This window comes from Panthera pardus, unplaced genomic scaffold (genome assembly GCF_024362965.1).
Source record: "Panthera pardus isolate Hobbes unplaced genomic scaffold, ASM2436296v1 HiC_scaffold_8, whole genome shotgun sequence".
Taxonomy (NCBI): domain Eukaryota; kingdom Metazoa; phylum Chordata; class Mammalia; order Carnivora; family Felidae; genus Panthera; species Panthera pardus.
Genome location: NW_026527013.1, coordinates 23,402,713 through 23,427,295, shown reverse-complemented (window position 1 = coordinate 23,427,295; position 24,583 = coordinate 23,402,713). Strand labels below are relative to the sequence as shown.

Genomic DNA, 24,583 nt, shown 5'->3' with positions numbered 1-24,583 from the left:
ATGAAGAACACAGGCACAGGCTTTATTGTGACTGGCAGCCTACAGTAACTCAGAACACAGTTCCGCTCCTGCTACGCTGTGATTTTTCTAGGCACAGCATAATGCATTATTTTCTAATTAGTCAAGTGATTTCATCTGCCAAGCAACTCTATAAGCTGTAATTCCTCAAGCAGTGTGTTGGCTTCATCCACTATCATTTATGCATCACTAGAATACTTTCTGGGACAACATCAGTCAACGGGTCTCTGCCTTCAGACGTACTTGAACTTAGCAACAACACATATGTATATCTGAATAAATGTATAAAATACAAGTTACACCATATTATTCAGGGTGAGACAAAGGTCATGATGCAATTGTGTGGTTTTATTACAGAAACAAAATTGAAACATGGAATAGTAAAATACGTAATGTCTTTGAACCACAGCCATGAACCTAATCCTACTATTATGAAGTTCCTTGTCCAGTAATATAGCACTAGATAAGCCTGGTACATAGATGAGCACACAGTAGGCACTTGGTAAAGTCTCTGTGGTTGGTAAAATAATAAACAAGTTATGTCCAGTGGGCACGTTCCAAAACCTCTTTAAGTTTCCTTTTTTTTTTTTCAATGTGCAAATTGGGGATAATATAGTTTCTCTATCAGTGAGTGATGTGAGAAGTACATGAAACAATATATGTTGAGTACTTAGTACAGTACCTGGAACATAATGGGTGCTGAGTATCAGTGAATAATAATAAATAGTAACAACACTAATAGAAATAAGAATAACACTAGCATTCTAGTGAAGCCATTGTAACATTAAAATGATAAGGATGCTAGATACTAGAACACAGCAGTTAAGGTGAAGACTCTGAAGTCAGAGGAGTTTGGCGTACAAATGCCTGCTCCAATGCTCCCAGCTAATCCTCCGTATTCTCATCTATAAAATGGAAATGCTGATAGTACAGGTTCTTGTCACTCATTAACATCTTACCAGTAGAATGCTCCAATAACCAATAGTTTGGAAACCAAAAGTTTCCAATAACCAAGCTTTGTGCAAAGTTTTTGGCTGATGTCTATACAGAAATATAAACACATATTTATAAATATCTAGAATATATAATTTATGTTTTCAACTCCAAAACTCAATAAGATTTTAACAAAATGATGTGTTGACAAAGTCTCAAGTTGTATTCCAACGACGGTTGGATGTCAGAAGCACGGGTACATGTTTTGTGGAGTGTCTATGTGGAGGCAGCTGGCACTAAGCAAGGCATCAAAGGATTACTAAATGCTAAATGAGCATTTGGTAACCACTAGCTATTTGTTGGGTGACCAGGAAGCCATATTCCAGGCATGTATATCCTAACGTGATTCTTTTTCTCATATAGACTTTTCACTGAGCTTTAATTATTTTGAGGAAATTGACTGGGGGCTTGGGGTTGAAGCATAATGCGTTGTAATTTTTCTTTTTTCTTTTTCTTTAATTTTTTTAAATGTTTATTTATTTTTGAGAGAGACGGGCAGAGAGGCAGAGCACGAGCAGGGGAGGGGCAGAGAGAGAGGGAGACACAGAATCTGAACCAGGCTCCAGGTTCTGAGTCGTCAGCACAGAGCCTGACACGGGGCTCGAATTCACGGACTGTGAGATCATGACCTGAGCCAAAGTCGGACGCTTAACCGACTAAGCCACCCAGGCACCCCGTAATTTTTCTCATCTAAAACAAAACGAAGTAGATTAAATCAGCTTGTTTATGTAAAACATGTAATTTCTAGAAACTGGTCACTGATATGAAGACAAAATGCCCATATAACTCACTGAGTTGTTCTGAGTAATAAACCGACTAAAGCAGGTACAGCTCTCAACCGAGGGATACATGCACACACTTCCACAAATATGCATGCGCATACACACACACACAGCCTTCACGAAATGCTGGCTGCTAGAGAGTGTTCCTACCTACATACCAGGAGTTGGACTAATTACATAGTAACTAAGGGCACAAATCAGGGGTCGTGAATCTTGCCACTGCTGTGTGACATCAGGTGAGTTTAATCTCTATACCTTAGCGTTCTCATCTGTAAAATGGGAATAAGAACACCAACCTCATGTGGTTGTTTGGGGATCAGATGAATTAATACATGGGAAGTGGCTGGCACAAGGTGAGGCCTATTTAAGTGAACATGCTGACTGCCACAGGACAGCATGTTATTAGATGGAATCCTCAGAAACTGATGGCCTTTTTGAACCACTGCTTTTTGGTTAGAAAGGGCCGATGGCTACCTTCCCGATGTCTGGCTCCACTGCCAGTACAGCACTGGCGAGTGTCATGCTCCCAAAGGCGTAGGTCCGTCCCCTGTGCCCTGCGGTGCTAGCTGATAGCAAGTGTGATCACGTGCTTGCTGGATAAAAGAGTAATTCTCCTAAATGGTGCTTTTCAGGCAATCAGACAAAGGAGATGTAAGCGTCTCAGGCCCGCATGACAAACTGCCTGCCTTCAGGCGGGAAGGCAAGGTCAGTTTAGGTGGCCAGTGCCCAACAGCAACAGCACAGAGAGGCACCTGGTGGGAACGCCATTCACTTCCCAGTTCTCTTTCGGTGCCTCTGATTTCCTCAGGGGAACATCTTTGATGGTAGGGAGGTTTCCCCACCCTCCTCTCATTTTCATTTTCTTTCATTTGCTCTCGCCTGCCCCCCCCCTTTTTTTTTTTTTTTTTTTTTTTACCTAGGAAGGCCACACATAAAGCACAGAGATATGGCTACACTTTCCTGACGCTTTTTATTTTCACGATTCTTATGTTTACAATTGATTCCTTTGTATAGCAAATGATAGTGACTTTTGATTTGGGGAAACTTCCTTTTAATGCTTAAATTGTTTGAATTTCAAAAGGTAAGGCCATTAAAACGAAAGAAAGTAAAAAAAAGAAAACAGCACAGATGATAAGAGGCGACAGCACCCATATGCAGGTGGCATACAGTCACTGAATGACGGTAACGGCCACGTTTATTAAGAAAGTGCTCCATGCCAGATGCTGTTCTGCTTTACATGTTTTAATCTATTTAACAGTAAAACATGACAAAAAAAAATAAACTATAAGGTAGGAACAATTGTTTTCTCTGATTAGTGAAAGGAAGAGAGAATTGCATAAATCGCCCCAATTCATCCAGTGAGTGTGTGAGTGGGTGAGCCAAAATTTGAACTTGGGCTGTCTGCCTCCAGCACACATATATTTAACTGCTCTGTGAAGTTTGGCCAATGAAAGAAAGGAAGAAGGTCTGTGGGGCGGGCTGAGATGGGCAGCACACATGATTTAACTAAGCCCAATAATTGCACCATCTCTAATTGTAATTGTCTGGGCCCAGTTACAATGGAATGAGTCCAGCGCTCTCAATGGTGAGGCTCATTTGGCTCTGATCCTTCCTGGAGATGAAATTCTTGTTCCCTTGACAATTGTAGGGCACCCATACTGATGTGGCCACAAACTGTTGAATCCATGTGCAACACAACTACAGACTGGCTGGAAGTTGCTTGATGTGCTTTTGGGAAACGTGTGAATGATCATATAAAACCATGGCCATATTTAATCTAAATAAGATGGTTTACTACGAAGACCTTCCTTTGTCTGGAGTGTTATGGACACCACATATATTTGCCAGTCACTACCATTTATCTATGGAATTTCGAACCAATAGCTAAGGCTGCCGGTAATCTAACGGGCGCTGTTTTAGCCATTAGGCATTTAAAACTCATTAGCTTACAAAGGCAAAGGTAGAAGCAGTCATGAAGCTCAGCTAGACTGATTCCTTATTTTGCAGAAAACCGGGGTTCAGAGAGCAGACATAGCTTGCCTTGAGCCTCACAGAAAGTGACTCACCATGACCATCATTTACTTAAACACCGCCAGCAATGGGCCACCTGGGTGGCTCAGTTAAGCATCTGACTTCAGCTCAGGTCATGATCTCAAGGTTCGTGAGTTTGAGCCCCGCATAGGGCTCTGTGCTGACACCTCGGAGCCTGGAGCTTGCTTCAGATTCTGTGTTTCCCTCTCTCTCTGTTCCTCCCCTGTTTGTACTCTCTCTCTCTCTATCTCTCTCAAAAACAAATAAACATTAAAAAAATAAAAAAAAAACACCAGCAGCACGTTCACAGCCAATACTCAGTAAGCACTTGCTACACCCCAAACACCGTGCTGGGCCCCTCGTGTGGAATTGGTCCTCACCACCAATGCGGAAGGTCTGGGGCTCTCCTGTTCTACAAAATGAAGAAACTGTAGTCCAGGGAAATAAAGTCACACCGCCGTGAGTCAGGGAGCCCGGATCTGCTTCTGCATGGTCACGGCCCGGAGCGTCCCTTCCGTGCTGCCACACCGCTCGACGTCCCATCCGGCCAGGACCGGCTGGCTCCAGCTGGAGCCATGACCTACCACTCACTCACAATGCAGCACCCAATGGAGCATCCACACAATTGAATTTCTTTAATTTTCCCTTAGCAACAAATGTCCCTGATGAGAATAACTGACTTGGGTTCACAGTAATTATGGACAGACAACTGGGAATGAATAGAGTTGCCATTTGAAAAGCTCTCCTCGTCTTTTGTCTCTGTGAATGCACCCCCATTCACACTCGGTGCCAGCAAGCTCCATTCTCTCTGTGCAACTTCGCCAAAATGATACCTTTGTGATAATCAAGCAGAAATGGGCTTCCACAGTCCCCTTCATTAAGGAAATGAAGCAGATAAACAGTGTAATTACGGATTCCATTTTTAGCTAAACAAAGATGTATGTCTCAGCACAGGGTCTTTGTCTAGTGAGGGAGTGGTAAATTTAGAATGAAGAAACCTTGCAAGTCAGTATTTCTGTGAAGCTTGAAACTTTTCTCTCCTTACGCTGGGTCTCACATTTACATTTATATTTGACAAAGATCTCCAGCAGCCCCGAGGACGAGTTCATTCACCCGCTTTGATTCCATTTCTTCATCTATAAAATGGAAAACGTCAGCCACGTCCAGCAGAGGGCTATAGGCCCGGATGAGACAGTTCATGTGCTTCACACGGGGGTCCAAGGAAGGCAGGCTGCCTTGCTCGCTGCCACCTAGCTGAGCCCTTGGTTTAGGTCTGAGCCCTCCGTGACCCAGTAGCTGTCTGACTGAGGGAGCTCAGGAAGGTTTAGTGACAAATTCCAGAGGTCCCCACCGCTCAGGAATGCTGAAGGGGTCTGAAGATCATCTAGTGCCAGGACTCTGGAGATGGAAAAGCACTACAGTGTACATGGGCTCACCGTGTGGTGACGATAGAATCATGTGGCAAGGTCTTTCCAATATCTGGGGGAAGGTCTCACGGCGCAGCACAGGGTGACATGACTTAGAAATACCTATTAAAGAACTTGTAGAAAAGCTTCTAAAACAGAAAATGGAGAACTGAGGCATCACATTAGTCCTGTTTGCTAACATTTTGCCCACTGTTGGTCCTGGTACAGGGGGAGCAGGGGAGAGGGGGTGTGGAATTTCAGAATGGGAAACTGCATACATTTCCCATGAGTGCAAAGACCATATCCTCTTCCTTATTCTTCATCCCCTACCCTCTACCCTTCAGTCTACGCCGGGGTTTTGCAGCAGTGGCACTGATGATACTCTGAATAGGATGATTCTCTGTTGCCAGGGACTATGCATCGTAGGATGTTCAGCACTATCCCTGGCTTCTACCCACTGCATGTCAGCAGTATCCCCGCTCACCCCCACTTGTGACAACCAAAACTGCCTCCAAACATTGCAGTGACTCCCGAGAGAAAAAACTCCCCCGCCCCAGGTTGAAAACCAGTGGTCTAAGCAAGGATTACAGTGACTAGCACACAACAGAAATTCTAAAACTGACCGTCAAATCTGAAGGACCAGAACAAGAGCGTGGGCAGGGCCTGTGGCAGCAGGTCACCGGGAAGGGGAGCAGGCTGCGGTCAGAATGGGGGCCATGGTGATGCAGGCTGGCATGAAGAAGTGGGGCATCCTCACACTCACCGTGGAAGCTCCTTAGAGAAGGTGGGCAGGCACCCGGTTGTGAAGAGGGCGCCAGGAAGCAAACCCTGAAGACGACTGGCCACTGCCCTCAGCACTGAACACACCCCTGAGAGCGAGCCGCGGTCTCAGCCAAAACAGCCACCATCGCCCCACATGGGAACACCACCCACCATGTGTGGAGCACTCTGCTGTGTGCCAAGTCTGCCCGTGTGCTTTGTGTGCACCAACCAACCCATCATTGTCTGTGCTGACCTGCCGGGACACCGGAACCCAGAGAGACTGTGCAACCTGCCCAGAAGTAAGCAGCCAGCGGGCAGCAGGGGAAGGCTGCCTGATCCCCGACCAGAGCACTTCACCTGGGCAGAACCGCCACGCTCTGGCCTCCCGGAGCCAAGCAGAGGGGACTTGTCCCCGGGAACTGGCGGTGCCGTGAGGGCAGCCCTTTGACCCACTTGTGATCCATTCTTTTGGCCTCTACTGATCTTCCTTCTTCCATTCCTCTCTTTTAATCTCATTTTACTTTTTTCCACTCCTAATAGTAAAATTGTGGAAAAACTAGTGGAATAAGAAGAGTAAACAGAAAAAAAGATAGCAAGTGCCCATTTAGCAGGTCCCTTCCCAGCCCTCATTCTCAAATCTGGTGCAATTTTAAACAAAAGCAGGTTCACGCTATAGGTAACATTTCCTTTGGGGGACATAATAGTCTTTTCTTCCTAATTCATATTTTGTTCTGTGCTTACTGAGTCCCCACTGGCTGCTCACCCTATTTATTTAACTCCCTATGCCCCTGTTCCCCCCATCATTGGATGCTTGTCCGGGGTACACACTGTTTAGCATATTGTTTATCTTGGTATGTTACTTAATTTCATGAGCAGTTTTGATCTTCTTAAAAAGTTTTCAGAAGCAGAATCTTGGTAAAGGTTCTCTCTGCCTCTCTGTGGATGGGCTGTCATTTATTTTGAAACGTCCTTACTGTTCACCTTTAAAGAGTTACCTGTATTTGCAATCATCACTTTCTTAGTGATGATCATCCTGTCATACATCCTTTGTTCCCACCCCAGTTTATTTCCTTAGGCTAGATCTCTAGAGGCGATGTTATGGACACGCAAAGCAGGTACCAACCCAACAAGAAGGGGCAAGTATGGAGCCCACACACTGAGGGTCACCAGGACAGCGTGTGCATACGTGTGTGAGAAAACAGGGCACAAAGGTGTTGTTCCACTGCGCTGTCAGCTTCTGAGAACAGGGTCAACCCCAAACATGTTTGGGTCAGGTGCACTGTAATCAGAGCTCATCGAGTGCAGCTGGACGCGTGCACCTCTCTGCAGAGGTTGCCCCATGTCATCCTCTAACAAGAAACTAGGGAGGTCCTGGATTTAGGACACATGGTCCTATTTGTAAGTCACAAAGCTACGATGACAGTGGCTAGAACGGTCATACCCGGCAAAGGAAAGATTTGCCAGGGTATTCAGTAAGTAACCCGTGGCATTGAGCACCTACTATGTACTGGGCACCAGTTAGGTGCTAAGGGATACTGATGCCATCCAGAAACTCTGGTTTAGTGTGAAACAAACTGGGACAAGAATGGTGCAGAAACGCTGGGGAAGTGTGTGAGCTGACCGGGACGAAAACAAGAAGGAAATGCTACTAACTCTTCCTGGAAGAACTGAGAGAATCCTCACCGACTGGCATCTCAGGGGATGGGGGAGGAGATGCCAGCATCTGGGGAAGGCTGCTGCATTACTCATCTACCTCTATGAAAAAGACAGATCATTAAAATAATAATAATAATAATGATAATAATGGCAGTAGTCTAGCCTAATTCTGGTTCCTTGCATCCCAGGGAGGAAAACAGACATGAATGAATGCACACAGGAAAGGAAGAGCAGAGCATATCTGGGAAACAGCAAGTGCCTGAGCAGGTGGGGCGGATGGCTGTGAGACGGCCCTCATTAAAGAGCACGGGTTTTGTAGGGCCCGGGGACTTGACTGTTTATCCCTGTGGTCAACACTGTCTGCACTGTCTTCATAGTTAATTACAGCTACCTGTTTTGAGTCACCACGCTCAGCAGATAGCATGATTTATCATTAAGCACACACACATACACACACACGTGATAGGAGATAAATATTATTTATTATGTCTCCCATTTTGCTTAATGTAGGGAAACTGAGTCTTGAACATCAGCTAACTTGCCAAAGGCTAACCTCGGAACCACGACTCAAATCCACCTTGCTCTAATTCCACAACTCACACCTCTACAAGAGTTTCCATGAATCATCAAATCGCTGAAGGCTTTTGAGTGGGGAGACTATGACTAGATTTGTATTTTACGAGGCTAATTGTAGCAAACAAACATAAAAAACTAGAGTGGTTATCCATTCGCTGAGACTGAAAAAGGCAATGTGTCTCCCTTAGATTCTGAGCACTGCTCGCAAGCTTTTTGAAGAATTCACACGTGCAGTGTTTGACTGCAAAGTCTTAGTGAAGGAAACAGGTCAGGGTGCACATTCAACACGGGAGGAATGAAACCCGTGGCATTTCTGTCAGACTAGATGGTGCTGCGGTCAGCACAAAGGGTGCCTTTTGCTGACTGAGCTGAAAAATCATCACTGGGTCCCAGGTGGTTTATGTGAGCACATCCTTGATGAAAAGTGGCCAGTGACCCCAAGGCTTATCAAGTTGAGCTGGGAAACAAGAACCGGCTGCTACTTACCTGTGGCTGTCATATCTGAGTGCCACCAGCTGCAGAGGTTAAATTCCACCAGAAACCTGAACAGGTAATGCAAAAACCCAGTGTTACTCCGTCATCTGCCCCAGACAGAACAGTGGCATTGCTCCCCTCATTTGAAAGAGGAACATCATTACCCGAAGCTATCAGTATGGTTGGTTCTGTTACTACCGAGTTTTCACTGGGCTTTCTCTTCCTTGGGAAAGGCTATTTTATCACCGATGCCGGCCCAACACTGAAAGCGGGTTTACCTAGACTTAATAACTCGTTGAGAAATATCCCGCTTGTAGGCAGAAATAGTTCTCCAGTTATAGTGTGAGTCTATAGTAAAAAATCAACTCCGAAGGGCTTCCTCTGCCTTGGTGCAGAAATACAAATAACATATTCTCTACCTATACTATGATCTGCCATAATAAAGGAAGCTTTCAAAATTTATACTGCAATGCAAACTTGTTCAGCCCTGTGTGTGTGTGTGTGTGTGTGTGTGTGTGTGTGGGCATAAATGGAACAAACTTCTCTTTATGAAATTACACCACAATACAACTTCAGAAAAAAAAAATCAAAATCTCTCAACTGCCAGTACAAAGAAATGCAAAAGTAATATAAACCATCCTCCAAGTGAATAGAGATAGATCAAAATTCCATCATTTCTTTTTCAGGCTCATGGCTACTACCTAGAGCAACTCATAGTCCATCAAAATCTCACTATTCTCTGTTACTGTTGTTCTCTGCCTCTTAGATACATAACAGAAGTGAATTTGAATTTGTAATGTTGTTAAATTAATATGGGCTACAATAAAGCGATAAAGACAATGGCTGTTCATTAAATGATAAGAAATCTGCCTCCAATCCTCAGAAAGTGGAGCCTTACTGGGGAAAATAAGAATCTGAGGGTCGGATACAGCTTGAACAATCTGGTTTCCATGCTCATCCATGGAATTCTTCCCTTTTCTGGAACACAGTGCTTCTGTCATGTGTCCAATACCTCTTCTGGGAGTCAATCAAGGCTTTCATCTTTGAGCCATTTCAATCTGACCTAAGTCACAGATGCATCCAGCATCCTCCAAATAGGAACACAGTTTGACAGGGTAAACAATTAATTCACACCTGAGCAAAGCCCCCACCCCCTGGATCATGACTGCACAAAACCCCTGTCCGGGACAAGCCCCCCCTCTTCTGCACATGCCAGCACATCCAAAGGAGCACAGTGGACAGCCCCAGCAATTTGTCCTTCTGACCACAGCCCACCCAGGCTGCATTAAAAACAGCCAGACATCTATGTTAAATTTAACACTAACCACAATAAATAAATTTGGTTTGTATATTACAAGCTGTTAGTCTGCTAAACAATGACATAAGGGCATAAGCAGTGACCATGAATAACTTAAAGATAATTTTTTGGTCTCAGCTTTCAATACTTGGAGATATTCAATGAGGTTATCTCAGAGTATTCTGAATCCAATGCTAGTTGAAAACACGGAACAGTCTTCCACTTCGCTTTATGATACAAAAGACAAGCAATATTACTTTTAAAAAATGCAGCAAATTATACTTACAAGACAAGTTCTGTCATTATCCATTTTACTGCAGCAAGGAAGGCATGATAAGGCTGAAGAGAAGAATTCAGTACATTGAAAACAATGCATCACATATGAAATGTGTAGTTTAACTTAAGGCTTTACATAAAGACAATGTTATTCTTCTAGAGAGATTGATATCATGTTAAAAAACAGTGAAGCTCTAGCTAAAAGAAGAAAATGGTTGGATACTGTATCCTAAAACTAACATTTTAAAACTTTGAACTTCCCTGTAGTGAGATGTGATTTACAAGTAAAATAAACATGATCTAATATAGGGGTTATCTCTGGGAGGAAAAAGGAAGTTCAGCAAATGATGTTTAAACCTTTACCCTCCAGGGGCTAATATTTTGCAGCCTGATGCTGAAGGGCTCAAGTCATATAACTAATTTCAAATGGTAATTCACAGATCTGCCTCTCAGAAAGGTGATTCCCTCTTCTCCATCACTGGATGTCATTCACTGAAACTAGCAAAAGTTGCATATACTTCATTTTAATGTTGCCCATGAGTTATGTAGGGCTTAAGCTGCCTTTTCTCACACATACATATTTGGACTTGAAAAAAAATGACAACCATATAAACATGTGATTTTATCCTTGCCGAAAATCCCCTGCAACTCTCTAAAGGACGGCAACGACAGCCCAATCTTTATTTGAGAATATTTTAATTTAAACAAGCAGTTGTATTGTTTACTCTGTGATATTTTCTATGTGGATAATTCAATTTCCTGAATTCTGGAAAATACCAGGCCCCTGTCTCAGTTGGTTCTCTGAATCTACATGTGCCAGATATTTGATTAGTGGGTGCACTTTGAGAGGCAATGACACTGGCAAAGCCCTTGCCCCAGAGGGCAGGTCCAGAGAAATCTCGGAACCTTTCGTGGTTGCGTTCAGGTGTCAGAGAATTGAAATGACAAATCCTGCTTTCTGAAGTTATGGCTGTTTAATCCTACCCTCTGAGCATTTGGACGGTAAAGACTACAACTAGGAATGGGGGAATTATCCAGCTTTAAGTGAAACAAAAACCGACTTACGTACCTCTAACCATTTTTTTGAAACTTCCCTATTTCAAGCCAGTAAGTAAATGAACAAAACAACAGTAATGACAGTCTACTGGGTTATTCTCAGCCCACAGGGATTTCAGGCTGGATCTCTTGCTCTGATTTAATTGAGCATGTCAACATCATTCGGTGAATCACAGGGCTCTCAGGATTAGGGTCAGATAAGGATGTAAACTATTAACTATTTCCTAAAACTAAATGCAACTTGCTGTCTTATGGCTTTGTTATATTTCTTATTGCTTGAAAAACAACCATCTTTTTTCAAAAAGACCCTGGTGGTCAGGCCCTGGGATAGTTCTGTGCCTTTGTACCTGCTGGGATGGGTAGTGACATTTCTGCAGTCCTTGGGTCCCTGGGAGGAGGGACTGAATAGAGGGATTACGGAGGCTCTGGAGGTGGGGAGGGGTGGGGGGCGGGGGCAGCTCCCCCAGGGGCCAGGGGGAAGAGCACTCAAGCATTGTGTGCCAGACGCTGGCTCTATGTATGGGCACACAAAGGGATTATGTAAATACAGGATTAAAAATTTAAATGGCACATTATCATTCAGAAGGTTAAAGCCATTGAGCTTTTAAGCCTAATGATGAAAACATATCTTGGGAACATTTTAGGTCTAGAAATAGTCCTGCTAAAGCTAGCGAAGTTGGATTTGGAAAGACATGTTGATTCTCACTAAAAAGTGGTATTTTTTCAAAGCATTCAACTTTCAGTTCCTAGTTGCCTCTCAGAAATTTTCCAGCTCCAAATCATTTCTTACTCCCTCAGTGTAGGAGAACTGTGTTAAATACTGGGCTTTTAAATAATCCCCTTGCAAGATCTTACATCTGCAAATGAGAAGGTGTGTGTTTATATCCTAAAAACCAAAATGGCTCATAAATTTTGTGTTTCAAACCAGATTTTAGGTTAACTTTTGGAATTTACAAAATGATAACATGTGAAGCTTCTATTTATACACATAGGTCGGGTTATATTGAAGTATCCTGTAACTGTTGTTTTTTTTTTTCCCCTGTGTTTTCAGGTGATGGGTGGCCAAATTTACATTGCTTGTACATCGTAAATTATATTTTCTAACTGGGAGCAAATTATAACGGTTAATTTCTGGCAGTGTGAAAGCCTGCTTCTAGTGATACAACAGCTATACTGATTGGTTCTCAACTGTGACACCACTGATGGAACCAGCTCCAGCAAAAGTGACAAGGAAGCACACCAGCATCCTGATTAGGGTAGAGAATCTATGATCGGAATGTGAATTTACCCACAGGCTCCTCCTAGGTCTCTTCCAGACCCGAGGGAAGATTTCTGCTGAACCAAACTAAATTCTCTTTCATATGGGAGAGAATCCACAAATCTTCTCCTCTTTTCTAGCCATCAAAAGGGGGTTGCTGCATTCATTCATCAGTGACTTCAGACCTGCTTGTCATTCATATAATCAGTGGGTTTGGGTTTGAATGGAAGTGTTTCTTCTTCACCAGTAAAATCAGGAAGCACTTTAAAACATTCATGGTTTTGCAAAAAGATGAACTTGATTACCCCAAAGATAAAGACCTGCTCGCACACAGAGACAGATACAAACGTGCCACTGTTTTGTGGGTGACCACACTGTACTTACATCCAGTAGCCCGCTGGCACTGTCACTGCTGTCCTTGTTGGCCCTGCACATGGCTTGATAGTCATACAGGGTAATTCTGTAGGAAAGAACAGAAAGGAGGGTCACTAAATGGGAAGCTGTGTGTGAACCAGCACGGTGAACTCACCACATCACCATCAAGTGCAGCAGTGACAAACACAAATAAATACAGGCCTGAAACAGATGACAAATCAGGAACATGCAAAGTCTAGGACTGGAGACACAGGCACATCACACTTGGAACTTGAAGAGGAAGGGAGTAAAGGTACTGGGGTTGAGGGGAGGAGACAGGGATGAGATGAAACAGTCATTTTGGTTTAAACAAGGTCGATCTGCTTGGACTAGGATACTCCAGAGGGACGATGCTGTTCTGAACTGGATTCTGGGCCCTGGAGGGAACCCACTTGGGCCATGTGTCCAGGATTGAGGAAGGCTGGGAAGGACCACTTTGAGTTCAGAACTGGCAGGATCCTCTGTCTCTCTTAAGCACTAGGAAATATCCCTGGACCAAGATAAGCACTTTGACAACTAGTTGGAAACTAGTTGGCTCCTTGGTTGTAATCCCCACCACTCTCCACTGCCACCACTATACCAGTGACTGTATGCTTGCTTTGGAAACAGTGCCATTTATGAAACAAGAAAATGGATGTTTTTTTTCAATTGGTGATGAAAGGACAGCTCTCATTCCCAGTTATGACCTTAACTCAACTGCCAAGATATTTCACTCTATAATTGTTCCAGATATTTTAATTCCTCATCAATAACTTTACAAAGAAAGGAGAATGGCACTTTCTGGTAGCAAGTTAAAGGTTCTAGATGGAGCAAACACCTTATCCCACAGGCGACATGCCTTCTCTCCTCCTACCAGCTCCCCTTCCCACTACTCTGGTGTCCCAAAAAAGAGACACTTAAGGTCCAGCCTGAATTACATAACAGCTGCCAGGTGACATGTTAACACTGCAATACAGGAACTTCTAAATGGCTGCAAGGGATGCTCCCTGCAGGAATTCCTTTCTAGAATAATACAATGCTAACCATGGAGCGTACTTAATGCTAGGCTGGGGACGGGCCCTAGAATAGAAGTTTCATGCAACAGGACTGTTGCTGGCGCAGGGCACTAGCCCAGCACCCAGCACAGAGAAGGCATTCACTTTCAAAAGGGTGAATGCCTGAATGATTGTCTGATTGCATGAATCTTGAAGAGATGCCATCACAACTAGATAGAAGAGGTCAAGTTCAAACTAAGAGGAAAAAGCTTCCTCCTCTAGACAATAAGCTGGAAGCATCACACAGATAGATTAACAAAGAACCATCTATGGACACCAAGTAGAAGACCGGCCATGTGTGATCAAATCAATATGGAAACCAGCTCCTGACCAGCATCACATAGGTGTCTTGGGTAGCAGAGTCCAAGAGGGCACCAGTGGTCAACACAATCTCCCAGCAATCTCCCCAAAACCTCTCCCTCATCAAAACATTTCTTGCAGTCTTGCTCACTGTCCTCTGGCTATTTTCTTTACAGCAGATGCCAGAAGAAACTGTGTTTATTGAGACAGGAATGAAGCCCACGAACCAGCCAAGCACCTGGCTCAGGGAAGTCCCCAAACAACCCTGATGCTGCCCCAGCCACAGAATCAACTGCAGACCACAATGGACGATTGCATTCAGTCCCTGACTTCCCCACTATGCCACAGTCCACACCTCATCTGCAGGATTTCTGCAGGTGTCCCTGAAAGGGCTTTCTAGGACTTGGCAAGAATTATCATTGGCTTCATCCTTTTCATACCGCTCAACTCCATCTCTACAGCTAGAACTCGGGCCAGAGCATGGTGAGAGGCAGCATGGGTTGAGTGGAACGTGCCTGTGTGTGGAGTCTTGTAGACAGACACACAGCATGGCCTTGGTTTGCAAGGTTAGTTTCCAGGTGCCATTATCCAGGGTGTAATCTGAGCAAGATGCTAACCTTCTTCTGAGGCCTCATTTTCTCACTTATAAAATGACTCACAAAGATGTTCTGAGATTTAAATAATCAGACATGTGGAAATATACTGAAACATACTATGTAGTATGCTAGATTTGTTATGATCCTTACAACAAAAGGCCTTATTTTGTTCTTTGTTGGAGTTTGGGACCTTTTAAAAATTTTTTTAATGTTTATTTATTTTTGAGAGAGAGAGCGTCAGCGGGGTTGGCGCAGACAGAGGGGGAGACACAGAATCTGAAACAGGCTCCAGGCTCCAAGCTGTCAGCACAGAGCCTGATGCGGGGCTTGAACTCATGAACCATGAGATCATGTCCTGAGCTGAAGCTGGACACTTAACCAACTGAGCTACCCAGGGGCCCCTGGAGTTTGGGATCTTAAAGCTATGCTATTCCCAAGGGCTCAAGCAATTGGCAGTGTGGCATAATGGTTAAAACATTAGCTTTGAAGTCAACATCTGAGTTCAAATCCTAACTCGGTCACTTATTACAATGTTGTTTCATCTTGTTTCGCTCTCTCGGTGCCTCAGTCTCATCTGTAAAATGGTGAGAAAAATGGCTACCCTATGGGTTGGTTGTGGAATTAAATGAGATGATAGACACAGTGCAATCAGCCCAGTGTCTGGTACAGAAGAAGCATTCAACAGAAGGCAGGGCTGCAGCTGCTGTTATAATTTATTAGTCTGGTTTTCATTGCCATGATTAATTAATGGGGGTGGTGTTTAATGCAATGGGAATTGACTCAGGCTTTACCCAGCGGGTTAGAGGATGGGCAGGCCTCCGGATTTTCTTAGCTCATTGGCACACACGAGGCAGCATAAAACTCACACTTCATACTGCAGTATAAGACACCTTCTGGTGCCGTACTGGGGTTATCGAGGGATGATGTGGGAACTTCTGTCTGTGGGCCTTACAGCTGAGGACCATCATAACAATAGCTGATGTCTACGGAACTCTACTTAGCAACCATGAGCAAGGTACTCTTGGAAGCACGTTCCTACCAGATAGATTCTAATCACCCCCATTTCACAGAGGGCCAAACCAAGTCTCTGCTAGCCTAAGTAATGTGCCCAAGTCCACACACCTAACAAATGGCAGAGCCAGAATTAGATGGGGGTCAGGCTGAGTCCCCTCGTTCTGCCTTCTGCTCAGAAGCAGTGATTAGAATTCAGCCTGGTGCCCTCTCCCAGTCTCACTGGAATGTCACAGAAAATGCTGCCCAAGATAAGGTCTCAGGACCAAAGTCCAGAATCAACTTTCAAGTCAAGCTGAGGGGCTGTCTGGGGTCATCGGGCCAGGACAGACCAGCTGGCTGCGTTAGCGAGAGCCCCCTTGGTAACCACCCTCACAGGAAGCTCGGGATTCTCCTGGGATCATTTTCAAAGGCTCTGGTTTACTCGGTGAGGCCAAACTCAATTGCCGTGGGGCGGCCTCCAGGCCAGAGATCCTGCCTTTCATTTCACAAGGAAGCTTTCCTGATCCGAGTGCCATTGGGGAGGTTACAAAACAAGCCTTCCCTGTCTTCTCCACGCTTAGACAGCTTTAACTAGATGTTGCAGAAAGAGAGACTTCCAGATTATTACCCTTTTTGAAGTGATTTTGTTAGTTTTAAATAACTCCATTTTGTGGCTACCTGTATCCTGTTTGGCTGATTAGAGCTAAAGAACATGATAATTGCCTGCTTTCATTCGGCTCTAAAATAAGCCCGAGCATCGTGCCCAGCTGAGACTGTGCTGCAGAGCTGCGCTCGCAGTTTATTCTTATTACAGATGGCATGCTTTGGTCCCCACGACACCCCCACGCAGGCTGCCCTTGGAGCTTATCATTAGCATCTCTGTGCCCCTGACGGGTCTCTCTGAGACTCTGGCGGAAGGCAGAAGCAGTCTCTGAAGAAGAAACTCAAACTGATACAAAGAAAACCTAGACAGCCTGTGTGCCCCTGTGCACTGTAGGGCCGTGGATGACAGGCCCGTGACATGGGGACTTGTTGAAAGCTATTTTGCTGATTCTGCTCCTTTCCAAGTAGACAAAGATCACAACCAAGAAAAATATTTCTTCTAAGAATTAGAAGTTTCCATTTCAGGGGCGCCTAGGTGGCTCGGTCAGTTAAGCGTCCGACTTCAGCTCAGGTCATGATCTCACCGTTCATGGGTTCGAGCCCTGCACCGGGCTCTGTGCTGACAGCTCAGAGCCTGGAGCCTGCTTCGGATTCTGTGTCTCCCTCTCTCTCTGCCCCTGCCCTGCTTACACTCTGTCTCTGTCTCTCAAAAAGTGAGTAAACGTTAAAAAAAAAAAAAAAAAAGTTTCCATTTCAAAGGCATGAGCACAGCTAATTTAGACTTGTTAGTAACTGTAGGGACCAGCATTTATTAAACACCTACTGTGTGCCCATGAGGCCGGGTTCTTTACCTGTGATGGCTCATAGGATTAGCTCTGGCTACACTATCTGCCTAAACACCAATCCTGAAACAGCTGAATGTTTGCAAATACAGCCCTAAAAACAGGACAGGGAGGCATTCGACATAGACACTCACTGTATTTACACAATTTTGAATCTAAAAGTGTACGAAGCAAAGTGAGTGACTTGCTAGGGCAACATGTAAAAATACATATTCTTTGTTGAACTATAAAAGGTGGTCTCGGGCAGCTTCCAACTTGCAAGTGATAGGGCACGGAGCAGAGACCCAGAAAATGCTTAACAAGGCCACTGTCACCATGGGAAGCCTTACTCGTTCTTACATCTCAGAAAACCAAGAGAGTGGAAAGCTCAATCTGTCGATCTGAGTGTTAACAGAAGGTTCAAAACGTGCTGTCCCTCCCCTCCTTTTCACACTGGTGGCCGTGTCTTCCCACAGCAACTTCCTACAGAGACTGCACTGCTCCCCAAAGTCAGCCCAGCACACGGAACACAGCAGAGGCGCGGAACCTACATGACCCTGGCCCTACTGCTTTTGAGCCCCTGGCTGGAAATCACTGACACATCGAGTTAATGAGCACCCGTCATTAGCAGAGAATAAGCGCCACGTGGCCACACCGGCCAGGAGCCCAGCCCACAGGACGCTGGGGCCACCAGAGTCCAGGGCAGAGCCCTGAGAAGCGAGCCTCCTTCATCCGATAGATTAAGCAGGCGATCTGCCAGCACCAAAGGCTTTTCATCAACAGGTGCTGATAACATAAAACGAAGCAAAGTTTCAGAGAGTGGTCGTGCCAGCATCTCACCTAGGTAATAAAAGCAGTAACAATAAGAAATAATCAATTACTTTCTGCAGCATGGAGGCATTACCTCTTGTGTCAGGGGCATGGTTACATTTTATAGGAGAGGGAACAGGCTCAGAAGGTGCAATCACTGCTCCGAAGTTATCACAGCTCTACTAAATGGAGGAACCGCTTCGGTCCTGAGGCAAAGGATAATGGGTAGGCACGGTGGTAAGAGCACGTAACTGGCAACTGGTTTGTCCATTCACCTGCCCCTTCCATGAGAATTAGCTCAACTGAAGGGGAAAACGGAATCTCGATGAATGCCACATAGAAAAGATTAAATTTCTTTGGCCTCTTTGTTTAAGAAATAGAAGGAAACAGCTGAATTCTGCTTGGGGAATGAGTTGAAGCAAAACCCATTTGCGGCAAGAAACTTAGATGCTGGGCGGGGGGGGGGCTTCCTTGGGCTCTGCCAAGTTCATGAATTCACGTCCACATTTCACAGCACTGCACCACAACAATTCCTGTGCTGCACGCAGCATGTCAGGACCTCGGGGAGTCGGTGTTCCTGGTGCCATTATTGCCATTGGTCAAACGCCACGGGTGTTATTGAGTGTTGCTGCTTGTATCTCTCGGGGTCAGGCATCATGGACAGATGAATCAGTTGGTGGCTACGACCATTTGTGTTTAGGACTGCACTGGGCATGTGAGGTGTGGGGAGAAATTGGGGAGTTGTAAACAAAGCCTCATCTTGGGAAGATTTTCCAAGTGGATATCACCGGAAACCAGATTCAGTATTTAGAGGGTGTTATGTGGGCTGAAGGAACCAGGCACGCTGGATGTGGCTGAGACTATTAGAGTCTCCCAATGTCCATTCTCCTGTTTTGCCAAGCAGAGCCCCGAGTTTTTGCTATGTACATTTCCTAGGTTCCTTTGTAGCTAGGTGAGGCTGTGTGGAGTGGGAGTATTGTATGGGACAAAATACTTTATTTTTTTGAAACTTTTTAAATGTTTATTTATTTTTGAGAGAGACAGAGTGTGACCAGGAGAGGGGCAGAGAGAGAGGGAGACACAGAATCCGAAATGGGCTCCAGGCTCTGAGCTGTCAGCAAAGAGCCCGACACGGGGCTCGAACTCACGGACCGTGAGATCATGACCTCGGCCGAAGTCAGATGCTGAACCGACAGAGCCACCAAGGTGCCCCTGGGATAAAATACTTTAATAAATAAACTTTATTTTACTTTAATAAATAAGATTTACTTCTTAAAGTAAGTTTTTCTTAAAGTTTATTCATTTATTTTGAGGGAGAGAGAGGGAGCAGGAGGGACAGAAAGAGGAGAGAGAGAGGATCCTAAGCAGACTCTGCACTGTCAGCACAGAGCCTGATGTGGGGCTCAAACTCACAAACTGTGAGGTCATGATCTGAGCCAAAACCAAGAGTTGGTTGCAACTGACTGAGCCGCCCAGGCACTCCTTATTAAAATAAATTTTAATCAAGAAATTTTATTTGGCCTTTTGGACCTCCCTGGATCCTCATTCTGCCAGCAGAGATTGCAGATGTGATGGCTGGAGCTAAGCAGCTATCTTGGACCATGAAGTAACCTTGAGTTTAAATGCCAATGGAGGAAGGTAGAGAAAAAAGATATGGTCATGGGTCTGTGATGACAACAAATTTGTATTTTCAGACTTCCTTCATGAAAAAGAGAAAAAGGCTCCCATGTTCTCTAGCCCCTTGTTATTCTAGAATTTCCTATTATTTCTAGTAGAACTAACTCCTAACTGATATATTGGACTCTAAGTTTGAAAAACTTTCTTTTACTACCTCTTGGAGCAGAATAAGCATAAATGTGAACAAATATTTCCATAAGAAATACTTCAGTCTGCTCCAACTAGGGGAAAAGACATGTGGGGATTAGGTAAACGTGGTCTGCCATCTGGAATCTGAGAGACAACAGTTCACATTCCATGTCCCCCACTCACTACTGTGGGTGAACTTGGACAAGTTACTCACATGCTCAGCCACCACTTGCAGGTCTTCATGGTCAAAGGGAAATAATGACAGTAGTAACTTCGTGGAGTTGTTATGGGGATTAATTAAGGTAATACACGTAAACTCCTTGGAATAATGCCCGTCCTGTACTTAATATTCAGTAAATGAGGCCTGCTGCTATTATGATGAGGACGAGGGCAGCGTTCTTCCTGTTGTCATTGGGGATGCTCAGGCAGGCAGCTTGAGGATTTTAAAGAGTGATGCACTGGAGTTCTCATGTCTCTGCCTTCCAGAAAGTTTGGCTCAGAAACACACTTGTTCAAGCCAATCTGTCTTCTTGTTCCCTTCAATGCCACCTCTGACAAAGCATACTTCTGTGGAAACGGTCAGGTCAACAGGAAGCCGGGAAGCCATTACATTCATTACATGAGTGTTGAGTATTAGACATTGGGGGGGCAGTCGGCATGAGAGAGCAGCCATCCAAACATAACAGGCTTCTCCTTTCACACTCTCTAGACTGAAAGGCCAGGACATTGGCTGAAATGCAACGTGATTACCAAGGACAGGGAAAGCTGCAGTCACCGGCCACGGAGCCTGTACGGTTCCATCATGTAGAGACAGGAGAAGAAACGTCCCAAGTCCTGAAGTCTACCTGACATGTCACCTTTCTAGAAAGGCAATTTAGAGAGCAGAAGGAGCCACCACAGGGAATTCTGCACAAGCCAACTATGTTAATGAATGTGTGGGGCGAGGTGAGGAAGACATTCACCAGGCCCCATAGGGAAAATGTGGTGGTGGAGGGGTGAGAGCTCAGGCATGTTGCACCAACCACATAACACAAACAAAACTGTATAAAGCAAAACACACACAGCCAAGACAGAGAGGACCTATCAGTAGCTCCCAAAGCAAAAACAGATTATTAGCAAGCGGTCCGTTTCTCTGCAAACCAAAGGCCAGGCAGGACTGATTGGTCTTTGCTTCCTCAAGCTGAATTTGATACACAAATAAAGGAAGACCTTTTGGCAGAAACCACAAAGATAAAGTTTGGTAAAAGTACGCATTACTCCATTTAACCCCCACCTGCAGGTATACACATCCTTCTTTCAGTTCTATCTTGCTACTGAGAAAACTGAAAGTTAGTGAGTGAATGCTGACCAATGTCAGACAACTCCAAAGTGGACAGCACCTGGAATGGTACCCTGGTGCTCTTAACTTAGTATGTCTTGACCCTAGCCATGCATGAGAAGCACATGGATACTTTCAAAGAGCATAAGTGCCTGGGCTCCATCCCCAGATGAATTTCATATGAATCTTTGGGGGTACAGCCTGAGCACAGGCATGTTTTAATAGCTCTCCAGTGAGGGGTACCTGGGTGGGTTGAGCAGCTGACTCTTGATCTCAGCTTAGGTCATGATCCCAGGGTTGTGGAATCTAGCCCCACATGGGGCTCTGCACTGAGCTTGGAGCCTGCTTGGGATATTCTCTCTCTCTCTCTCTCTCTCTCTCTCTCTCTCTCTCCCCGCCCCTTCTGCCCCCCTTCCCTGCTTGAATGCTTTTTCTCTCGAAAGAAAGAAAGAAAGAAAGAAAGAAAGAAAGAAAGAAAGAAAGAAAGAAAGAAAGAAAGGCACCCAGGTGGTTCAGTTGGTTACATGTCTGACCCTTGATTTCGGCTCAGGTCATGATCTCAGGGTTTGTGGGACTGAGCCTTGCACAGGGCTCTGCGCTGACAGGGTGGAGCCTGCTTGGGATTCTCTGTCTTCCTCTCTCTCTGCCCCCCCACCCCCCGTTCATTTGCACATGCACGCACATGGGCACACGCACACGCAATGCACTCTCTCTCTCTCTCAAAATAAATAAGCATTAAAAATAAATAAATGAAAGCAAAAGCTCTCCAGGGATGCTGATTGAGTCCAGGCCCACAGGCCCATCCCCAAGGCTGTGCTGTGGAGGTTAACTGTTGCACAGTAACCAGCTCTGGGGAGTTTTAATGATTAAAAAAAAGAAGAAAATGAAAAAAGAAAAAGATCAGACATTTGGAGCTATTATCTAAGAGCTAATCTCACATCCTGCCCGCAATACTCTGCAATCTGCCGAGCAATTTCACATACTTTGTTTTAGCTAATTCTCACAAAATCCCGTAAGGTCCATATTTGGGTGAGGAAGAAACTGAGGCTGGGAGACGGGGAGTCTGTGCAAGGCCACACACGGCGATTCTGGTGCTCAACCTAGAGTCCTCTTAGCTCAAGTGCAGTGTGTCAAAGAGGCCCCATCAGGAACCATGGATACTCTCCTATCTATCTATACGTATATAAAATATCATTTTATATATAAAACATATATACATACATTTTCAATTCTCCTGGATATTTGACATTGAATTTGAATCACTGGGGACAAGAAGTGGGGGAGACACATGAATTCTAAGAAAAATCCTTTGAAACTAGGTGTTGTCTTAGTAATCCGAAGAGGGGTGACATCACTGCCAATGACAAGAGAGAGAACCATGGGGTGTGGATTTTGAGAAATAGGAATGCAAGGCTCTTACTGGCTGTGAACGTGAGTGCAAAAGAAAAATAGCTACGCTGGGAAACCCTACATGAGTCACCATTCCGGGGAGTCTACTTACTCTCTGTGATAAGAACGAAGAAGTATTTGAAGTTCTCTGTCTGGATTTCAACGCAAAAAGCTGACCAGGCACATGGTAGATCTCATGAGAAAATACACGAAGCCTGAAAACATGGTTTGGTTTAAAGATTTATCAACTTCAGCTAAAAGAAATCTGGGTGATGCTATCACTCAGCTGGCCTCCCATCCTCAAAGTCCTGCTTGCCCTGATAAGACACTGCTGAGCCAACATCTTCCTCAAGCTCCCCTTCACTTCTCAAACAGAATAGGAAGAAGCTCCATGCACAACTCAATGCTACTCTACACAGAACCAGGTTAAGGGCAGACACTAGAAAATTCTCTCTGAGCTCAAACTGCAGGCTGTTTGAATCCAGCTCTGTTACACAGAGACTTAGGGCAGCTTCTTAACCTTTCTAAGCCTCATTATTTCCATCTGTAAAATGGGTATATTTATACCCAGGGCCAGCGTCATGGGCATACAGCCTGTGTCATTGCACAAAACCCTGTACTTGGAAGGGCCCCAGGCTTCGTTGAATATTCTGCTGTTGGCGGTCTTGAAATTCTTAATAGGTTTTGAACAAGGGACCCCGGATTTTCAGTTTGCACTGGACTCTACAAATTATGCAGCTGGTCCTGTTTATACCTGCCCCACAGAGTACTGGAAAGTGCTGCAAGAGGTAAGATCTGTCAGGTGCAGCTCAGGTCTGGTGGGGGGTAGGTGCTCCTGGAAGGTAGCCACTGTGACCATTACTTTCACACTGCTGAAGCTATTAGTATGTTATTTGGCCCATCATACTATGTCACACGTAAGCTGGGTAGACAGAGTCAAGTCAAAGACTGAGCTAAAGTGACAACGAATGACCATTTTGTCTCTTAGATTATCTGCACACACTGCCATGGAACCTTCTTGAAGCTCCCTTGAGTTGGTAATTTGCACAAATCTGTGGCTTCCTTCCCATCCCCATGGTGCTGTAGACACAGAAGCGGATATTCTTTCCCTCTGATGATGCTGCTAAGTAGAACGGCCATCCGGTCACCAGATAAGTGAATACACAATCAAGGCAAGAGTCCACTGTCATGTAAACAAGCATCATCTTGCTTTAGAGAGAGAGGTGGCAAATCTGGACCAGGGGAGAGAGACAAAGGGAAGGAGACAGAGGGGGATGGTGTTCTCTCCTGTGAGCTCTTTCTGGAGAAGGTGGTTTGTAGGGTTCTTGTCCGTGAAACTCATGTTTTAGGACTGGATACAACCAGATCAAATCAAGAAACCTTGTGCCATCCTGGCACTGTTCAAGACACTGAGAGGAGAGAAGATGGGAAGTCAGTGAATTCAGGGAATGGGTCCTGGGCTTTTCCCCGGGTTCAATCACGTCCCCAAAGCAATTCAGCCTCCAGGCATCCTGTGTTCCGGGGTGGGGCTCGCTTTCACGGGGACCACAGCTTCTGTTCCAGAGCACCATCAGGTACTTTGGGCTACCTCTTTTCAGTGCTGCTGAAATACAGGCCTTCCCTGAACAAAACGACTGTCACCCTTATGCTCTGAGGACACACTGCTTGCTGTAAAAGGCAGGGGCACCGCAGCACCCCCAACGCTGGAGGCCCCCTCGCCAGGCAGCGTGGGAAGCCTTCTGTGAGGTGTGTGGATGCAGAAGGAGCACCACCTGGTGCCAAGCAGAAAGCGAAGCCAAGACTGAGCAAAGATCCGCAGCGATACAAATCACAGCAGCAGCTAGCCATCACTGAGCCCTTAATATATGCCAGGCACTGGGTACGGGCCTTCTGCTTATTATTACCCCATTAACT

General features: G+C 45.1%; 1 protein-coding gene across 4 annotated transcripts in view; it reads right to left on the bottom strand.

Annotated features, from left to right (window-relative positions):
* The window catches only part of CACNA2D3 (calcium voltage-gated channel auxiliary subunit alpha2delta 3), an 859,023-nt gene that overhangs the window by 50,953 nt on the left and 783,487 nt on the right, over window positions 1–24,583 (bottom strand). For all 4 annotated transcript variants that reach the window (XM_053897956.1, XM_053897957.1, XM_053897958.1 and 1 more), the window contains 3 exons: window positions 12,970–13,045; window positions 10,282–10,334; window positions 8,711–8,766 (listed from right to left, as the gene is read on the bottom strand). In XM_053897956.1, the coding sequence (XP_053753931.1) occupies window positions 8,711–8,766; window positions 10,282–10,334; window positions 12,970–13,045 (185 nt within the window). The remainder of the gene's footprint in view (window positions 1–8,710; window positions 8,767–10,281; window positions 10,335–12,969; window positions 13,046–24,583) is intronic.